This window comes from Trematomus bernacchii, unplaced genomic scaffold, assembly GCF_902827165.1.
Source record: "Trematomus bernacchii unplaced genomic scaffold, fTreBer1.1, whole genome shotgun sequence".
In the NCBI taxonomy this organism is placed as follows: Eukaryota; Metazoa; Chordata; class Actinopteri; order Perciformes; family Nototheniidae; genus Trematomus; species Trematomus bernacchii.
In genome coordinates, this window is record NW_022987732.1 from 813,375 (window position 1) to 822,500 (window position 9,126).

The following is a 9,126-nucleotide window of genomic DNA, read 5'->3' on the forward strand; positions in this document are numbered from 1 at the left end:
CTTATGTGTGGATATCTCTTTCACAGAGTGTGCATAATTAGATTCTCACACGTTCACTTCTTTCTCTCTCGAGCCCTAACACGTGTAATGGATCATTTTGTAGCCCACATTTGGAGGCAGACAGTGTTTCTGTGCTTGTCAGACGAAGCAGGAATAAGCAGTGAAATGCATCCATATAATGCCAGGAGATTTTTAACGACTATTTCTTAGAGACTAGCTGCCTATTTGTTCCAGCTCACAGAAGAACCACAGCCTGAATCTCACACAGTTGACCTTCACAGCACAAATATGTTTACATGCTCCCAGATATTCTCTTTCAAGCGTGAATGCAGTGATTTCTTTTTCACCCACGCAGGTTGCTCGGTCCACCACTGAAATATCTCAGCAAACATTGAATAGATTGCCATTACATTCAGTGAACACATTCGCGCCGCCCTTCAGGATAAATAAGAAGAAGTTTCTCTTTTATTCTTACTTTCCATTCAGCACAACCATAAGGTTAAACATGTAATGTATTTCTTATGATTAAGCAGGCGTTCAGACTGAAAAGCAGTTGAAATACTATCCATGAAGGCTTACTCTTTGACCCTTGATGAAGTGTAAATTGAAGGAACTGAAAGACATAATGAGAACGTATCTTAGTCTCTTCTGCATATCGCTGCTTTTTAATCATCTTCAATTTAAAGGTGGGGTAGGTAATTTTAGAGAAACCAGCTCGAATGCGCTAGAATTTGAAAAAATCTGCCACTTCCTTACAGAGCCCCTCCTCCAACACACACGAACGCGCACATGACCAATGAGGGCACGAGATAAGTGTGTGCACAGATGGAAGGCTGACAGGCAGGTAGGCCATCCAATCATTTTAGCTGGCTAAAATGATTGGTCGTGCTTTTTACAGTATTACGGCTTCCACAGATGAAATGTTTTATGGATGTTTTGTCAAAGCACTTAAGATATTCATTGCTATCGGGATGTTAAGAGCATTCCATGGAATATAACAAAAAGTGTATCTCGAGCCGGTTTCTCAAACTTACCTACCCCACCTTTAACTTTATATAAAATATTACTGTTTACATTCTTTATTTCTATTATATCTGTTTTATTTAATGTTTTTGGTTTTGTTTTACGTATACTTTATGTAAAAAAACATGCCTTTGTGTTGTGAGCGAAGTGCATCTGTTAGCGAACTAGGTAAATAAATACAAAATGTATATAGAAAAATATATATATTTATGTTTATCAGTTACCAGAGTCTTATCTTCTATCTCAGTGACCTTAACAATGGAAATCCTAATACATGGATGTGTTAATTGCAGCATCTAAAATTCCCTGTGTGTTTGGTGCTGTGTGTGATGATTGAATATGGATTTAATTTAAATTCTCAATTTCCATTTCGATCTTTCATTTCAGTGATTTCAAGCTAAATAGTAGAAATACAGCGTCCGTGTTATCAAGTTATTCATAAGGTATTGCAAGTATTTGATTAGCCAGTACATTGTATTACAGTCAATATTGAATGGTTTTGCCAAGATAACCTGTGTGTTTCTACTTTGCCACCATCACTGCTTCATAAATTATTAATGGGGATGCATTTTTCTGTCGTACAACAAGACCTAACGCGGGTTAGCCAGCTAGCAACACTGAGTAGCACTGCTGAGCATGTTAGCCTAGCTTGTTAGCCTCAGCTAGCTCTCAAGCTTCGAGCTGGGCGGCGTGTTTCAAGGCCTCTTTCCCTTTTTTGAATTAGGCGTTAGAGTTAGATACCAAGATGGCGCCGACTAGCTCTGCCTACTTTGGGCTCCACATGAAATCTGTAGAATGATATGGGTGACGTCACGTACACTACGTCCATTTATCTATACAGTCTATGGTGTGAACAAAGCTACTTGCAAAACTCACATTCCTATCAGCCTCAGCTGTCATTGTGCCTGCTAGCAGGGGCGCTGTAAGGGGGTGAAAAGTTAGGACGATTCTAAGGGCCCGTGACTGACAGGGGCCCAAACAATTTTAGAACATTAAGAAAAAAATATTTAAAGGTGGGGTAGGTAAGTTTGAGAAACCGGCTCAAGATCGCTAGAATTTGAAAATACACAACCGGAGAAAATCTGCCACTTCCTTACAGAGCCCCTCCTCCAACACACACGAACGCGCACATGACCAATGAGGGCACGAGATAAGTTTGTGCACAGATGGAAGGCTGACAGGCAGGTAGGCCATCCAGTTATTTTAGCCGGGCCGGCTCAGATGATTGGTCGTGCTTTTTACAGAACTACGGCTTCCACATATGACATTTTTTTATGGATTTTTTGTCAAAGCACTTCAGATATTCATTGCTATCGGATGTTAAGAGCATTCCATGGAATATAACAAAAAGTGTATTTCGAGCCGGTTTCTCAAACTTACCTACCCCACCTTTAAGTAACTAATGTGACATCTTTTCATGGGGCCCAAAATCCCTGGCGGCGCCCCTGCCTGCTAGCAAATGTTAGCATGCTAACACGGTCAACTTCAATTACGAACATCTTACCTGTATGTTATGCTAACATGACATTAGCGTTTAGCTCATATCCACATCACTTTGTTAGTATAAGCTACTTAAAATAAGCTAGTAGACATTTTATTATTTATTTATTAAATTACAGACTGGTAATACTGATTTGAATATTTACCATACAGCAAATATCTGATACATGTAAGTTATAATTTAAATTAACCTCAATCAGTAAACTTTAAAATGCATTATCTCATTGACCTCCAGGTCAAATTAATTAATTAAGTCTTCATCAATATATTATTTCATGATCATACAATACATTGCTGTCAGTTCATTTTTGATCCAATAAACAGACATGTTGATAAATGCTGTACGGATACATTCAACATGTTAAAGATATGTTTAGATATTGAGCATTCGTCCGTCTGCAGTTCAAAAGACGCAGGAAGGCCCCTGAGATCCTGAGAGTGAAAAAGTGAGACTGTGTGAAGAGTAGAAAAAAAAATCCTATAGCTTTCAGGAGCTTTGTGTTCACTTGTCGTCCTGCAGAGAGTCTGCGGAGAGCACGACTCCCCATCCTCTGGGTGAGGAAGAGGAGGGAAATGAGAGGAAGGTAAAAAAGTCTGTTCTCCTGAAGCCAGCTTATATGGGTTCGTCCGAGTCCTCGCTCTCCCTGTGCTCCTGCAGCGAGGAGAGAGTGAACACTGGGCAGGTGGGGGAGACGGGGGAGGAAGGAGGTGAAGGTGATGAAGGTGAGGAAGGAGAAGAGGTGGAGGGTTCCTGTGAAACACCTTCATCTCCTCTAGTGCTCCCAGGGGAGGAGGAAGGGGCACCGTCCCCTCCGGGAACTCCCCTGAAGGACGGCGCTTTTCCTCTGAAATCCTCCTTGGACTCCCTCCTCACCAGCTCCCCCTCCTCCCTCCGGCTGCCCTCCCCCCCCCACAGGTCTCTGTCCCGGGTGGGGGAGGAAGGGGTGGACGGGGGGAGTTGGTGCTTCTTGGATTTCCTGCTGGCGTCCCTGAAGCTGGCCAGAGGGGGGCGGAGCCTCACCCCGCTGCGAGTGGAGCCCTCGATCGCCTTCTGTAGCTGTTGGAGAGAGAGAAAATGTATCAACGTTATACAATCAGATTCTTTTTATTTTAAATATGACCCCCCCTTTATTATAACCTTTATTTATATGAATTGTAATATATGTAATATATAATATTTCCAAATTGGTAGATTTTTTTGCCAATTTATTACATTTTTAAGTTATTTTTTCTTTACATTATTATTACTTATATGCATTTTAATTTATTTCAAATCTATGAATTTATCCAATTATTATATTCTTTATTATATGAATAGTACTCAAATGATTAATTAACACATTTTTTCTTGAGGTGATTATTTCTTATAAGAATTCTTATTTATTTTAAATTAAATTGTTTAATAATTTTTGTATTCATCCAATTTTTTATTTACACAATTAACAACTATATATATATTTTCAATAAATGTTACTGGTTTTTCTATGTATTTATTTATTCATTTATTTAAATTAGTTTAATTCTATCATTTATTAGTTTAAAAAATGTTTTGGTCTGTTTCGTTATTTTTAAAATTAATTAATTATTATGAAATCATTTTTAAAAACTGCTTTAGGATGTAGAGCAACACATGTTTTGGTTTATTTACACTGTATGTACTGTAAAGGGTTGAGATTTGTGTTTTTACAAAGCACATATACTATATGTTCAATACAAGTCAATTAACCCTTGTGTTGTGTTCGAAAGCTGTTACCGTTCATGGTGTTCGCGGGTCAATTTTGACCCATGATTTATCTCAGTCCAAAACACAAAAGAAAAATGACTATCATCCAATATTGTTTTAACTACATCATAACTAACTTATAATGCATTCATAACCGTACAATCCTGTTGTAATTTAATGTTATGGCCCGAAACACATTACACCACATATTGAACACGTGCATGTGCGAGTTCAGGTTCAAGTGTTAGTGTACATATTCTTTGAGAAAGGTGGAGTTCCCGTGGGGGGAGGGGGCCAGAGGGAGGGGAGACCAGGTGCATGTTGCGAACAATTATTGTTACAGTGTATGAAGGGGGTGGGGGAGGGGTGTCTAAAGTCAAAGATGAATCTTGATTGGGCCAAATTTGACCCCGAGTCACCCAAAACAATTCTGCTGGGTCTCCCCAGACCCGAACACCAAATTATACACTTTTTTTTTAGAGACCTTCAGACAGTCAAAATCAGTTGTGTAGTGTTTATATAGCTGTTGTGGAGGATATCATGAAGCCTTGTTCCGATAAAAAAAACTAGAGCGTAGTTATTATATAATTTTTAACTTGAAACGGGTCACGGGAGACCCGAACACAACATAAGGGTTAATAAAATGTGTTGAAGTGACGACGTATGAACGCGTACATCCAACGCAGAGAATCGAGTTGATGTAATAACTGCATGAATCAGAGTGTGAAGCATTAAAGAAACAACTGCCCCAACATGAGATCACCACAGCTCACCGTCACACCGCATCAAAGCAACAGAGGAGACAAACAAATATGCAGATAAAGTACAAATAAAGGTAACACTTTATATTAAGGTACACATATTCACCATCAACTAGTTGTTAATTAACGTGCATGTTAGCAGTTTATTGGCTCTTTATTAGTCATTATAAAACACTTAGTAATGCCTTATTCTACATGACCATATTCTACAAGTAATAGGCCATTAGTTAAGAGTTTTTCCTTAATAACCCTCTATTAAGTGCTTATTTATTGTAAGTAAGGACGTTGTTGTACATGAGTTTTGGTCTTAATATGCTCTGCTCAATATGGGCCTAATAAGGCAGCAGTACCACAAGAATAGTAATTCTCCCATAATCACACCTAACAGATATGGTCTATTCTTATGTAACAAGACATGAAACTACAGGTGTTAGTTGTGTCAAAATAACTTAAAATTAGGTATTTCTAACTCAGAATATGTTCACTAATAAACTAGAAGTTTGGCTCTAATAATCCCGAAGGAAATTGTTGTGCCAGAGTTACAAAAATACAATAAACACAGCAGCATAATAGTAAAACTACACTAACAGTGCAGTAAAAAGAGCAATTAAATATCTACAGGAAACATAGACGGTCACATCATTAATGTAAAGATTAACAGTATTTAGTAGTGCAACAAAACGTAGTGGCAGATACGTAATTGCACGTTATTATAGAACATTATTAATATGCATGTTAATTAACAAATGAAGCTCAGCGCAAGTTCAACCAGGAAGACCGTCTTTTCTCATTCATTTACTATTTCTATGTAATAGTACTACTCTCTCTCCTCTCAATAAGTGATCGGGGGCGTCACTCCCCAGCTTAACCAATCACCTCGCTCTATTCTCACAAGCCTATCATAGCGCTCCGCTAACCCTTTTAAATCTGCTCTCCCCTCTGACAGCTGTCATTTCAGGTGACTCGACGCAACCCTCCTCCACCCCTTTTTCACCTCCTGTCCCTCTGAATCCAGGGTCAAGCTAAGCCACTCCCCTTCAGACCGAACACAACTATCCATTCACCACCACCAGGGTCAAGCTAAGCCACTCCCCTTCAGACCGAACCCAACTATCCATTCACCACCACCAGGGTCAAGCTAAGCCACTCCCCTTCAGACCGACCCCAACTATCCATTCACCACCACCAGGGTTAAGCTAAGCCACTCCCCTTCAGACCGAACCCAACTATCTATTCACCACCACCAGGGTCTAGCTAAGCCACTCCCCTTCAGACCGAACCCAACTATCTATTCACCACCACCAGGGTCAAGCTAAGCCACTCCCCTTCAGACCGAACCCAACTATCCATTCACAACCACCAGTGTCTAGACCCCGGGGGGTTTCATCGGATCAGTTCTCCTCTCCGGAATGATACTCCTACACAATGGGGCCTAATCGCCAAGACTCCATTCCATTCATTTGTGTATTCCTGGCAATACATATGTATTCTTACATCAAAACCGTCTCCGTGAGTGTACTGTGATATTACAATATAAATGAAATGGCATCGATTATTGTACACTATAATGAAATAAAAAGACTTGTAAAAAAAAAAAAAAAACGTCTCTCCTGATTGTTGATGGTGAATATGTGTACCTTAATCTAAAGTGTTACCCAAATAAAATGTGAGTTTACCTCTTTGAGTGCCACGACGCCCACCAGCTTCCCAATACTGGTGACGTAGGCGTGACTGAGCCCCAGCAGAGAGAACAGGGTGTGGGTCTGAGGGAGAGAGAGGACAGTCAGGGGTTAATCTCAATCTTTATTTATTTAATGTGTTGTAGTGTGACAGCGTTCTGTCTGCATGGCTGCACGGCACCTCGTAAACAATGTGTCCCGAAGAGAGGACATATAGGGAGAAATACAGCACCAGTAAACAGCATTACAATTCAGGATTTTAAAGATTGAGGAAGTTGGGGAACTCAAAATAAAATGTAGAAGAGAGACCTCCAAACTTTGTATGTGTCAATAGGGTGAAGCTCCATAATAACTGGATCCTACAATTCCCATGCTGCAATTTTTTCTAAGAAGACCGTCCCTCCCTATGTTTCATTAAACCCAGTCTGTGACACTAGTTCACTTTAAAACATGTCTAGTTTCTAAGCATAAGCTGATACAAACCCTGACATTTAAAAATGTTTACAACAACTTTACAACAGTTTTTATAGGATAAACCTGACACATAACATTGGTGAAGGGCCCCTTTAAACTGTTGATAAAAGAGAGTTAGAACAGAAGAGTACAAGCAGAACCAAACAGTAATTAGGAATGTCCTAATAATTAATAATTAAATTAAAGTGAGAATTAAATAAATGAAACGTTTTAAAATATACTTTGACGTTCTGGAGATCATTTTAAAACACCATCTTGCCGATATTTCAATTAGAAGATTGAGACCACTCTAATGTTTTAATATTTAAAGGGCCCATGTCATGCTTTTCCGGTTATTACCCGTCCCCTTGTGTGTTATGAAGGTTTTTATGCATGTAAACGGTCTGCAGAGTCAAAAACCCTCAAAGTACACCCTGTAGCGAGTAAAACTCTAACACAGAAAAGACCTGTCTATGCTGCCCCAGAACGCCTCGTTGGAGATTTCCCTTTTTCCATTGTTTGCTTCCTGGGTTCTCTGATGTGTGAATACCCAAATCAACAACAATTGACCGGATTGGCCCAAATGGACCAATCTGCGGAGCACCTCACACACCAGGATCCCTTGGCTAACTAACAGGGAGTCCCCATTGACTTGCATAGAGCTCCCTGAACGCTGGTAATAGACGAGTTGGGATGGCGGAGAAATGTTCTCCGCAGACCCATTCTCACAGCGTTATAAACGTTTTTCTTACTCAACATCAAGCCACACTTATTGTTGTTACTTCGGCTGTGAGTGTTTGTGTGTGCTCAGGATGAGTTTCGCTTTTAACCCGGAAAACTGTCCGCTCCACGCAGCAGCGAGCCTCGCAACGTCACGACCAATCAGAGCACACTGGGCTCACAGGGAGGGGGGGGGGGGCAGGAGCTCCAACAAGCCGTTTAGGACAGAGAGTGAATACCTGGTGAATACACATACTATACAGAGATGCTGTATGAGAAACCAATGTGAGTTTGGAAAATTGCACAATTTAAATCTATTCTAGTAGACCTCAACAATGGAATTATGATCAGTAGAAATGGCCATGACATGGGACCTTTAATATGAAACAACATCCAACAAACAGTTAGCTTAGCTTAGCTTAAAGGTAAACTATTTTGCAAAATCCACTTTTTCATGTCATCTATGCATAAATATGTGTATAAGAGAGATTTGGAAAGTTTCAGGAACAAAGATTCTCTCTCTTTTTGTCCTGATCCATTTATATAAAAACCTGTCTGAAAATAAGATGATCAGATTTTGGACACTTTGTGATGTCATAATGTTGTTTTGGCTTGTGTAACCATTAGCCAATCACCAACCAAGGTAACCCCCCCCCCCCCCCACACCTCATCACCTGAATCTCCTCCTAGAGCACCATTGTGTGTTTTTTAAACCAATCATCTCTCAGAGGGGCGTGGCCAGCAGCAGCTCATTAGCATTTGAAGTTACAGACAGAGAATCAGCACTTTTGAAACAGGGCTGAAACAGAGGGGATTATGGGATGCTGCAATGATCTGTTTGGTGTTGAGAGCCAAACACTTCAGAGACACGTTTTGTATATATCTGAGACCTATAATATATTGATGAAAAACAGTATAATAGGGGACCTTTAAAGACCGAGACCTAGCTAGCTTGATTCTGTCCAAATGTAACACAATCCAACTGTAAGCAGGATTTCTAAGCACGGATTCAGACCACAAAACAACCTCAAGGCCTGCATCGGTTGTGTTTAAGATTCCTGTGAGCTCCAATGCATCAAAGAAATGCAGTTGGAGTAAGAGATGAATGTATTGAGAGGGTTTATCAGTGGGGATGGCACGGTAATACTTATTCAGGTCTGATGTACCGCGACCTTAAGGTACTGTCTTTGCCCTTCATGGCCGACAACAACATGACTCATTTATGCAACACTGCTGCTGCTGCTTCTTCCTATTTAAAAATATCTTT

The 9,126-nt window shown here is 40.1% G+C and overlaps 1 protein-coding gene across 1 annotated transcript in view; it reads right to left on the reverse strand.

Annotated features, from left to right (window-relative positions):
• Positions 1–2,680: 2,680 nt before the first annotated feature.
• The window catches only part of clcn1b (chloride channel, voltage-sensitive 1b), a 58,570-nt gene continuing 52,124 nt past the window's right edge, over positions 2,681–9,126 (reverse strand). The window contains exons 22-23 of the mRNA XM_034145706.1: positions 6,684–6,770; positions 2,681–3,580 (exon numbers count right to left, since the gene is read on the reverse strand). Coding sequence (XP_034001597.1) covers positions 3,137–3,580; positions 6,684–6,770 — 531 coding nt within the window. The 3' untranslated portion in view covers positions 2,681–3,136. The remainder of the gene's footprint in view (positions 3,581–6,683; positions 6,771–9,126) is intronic.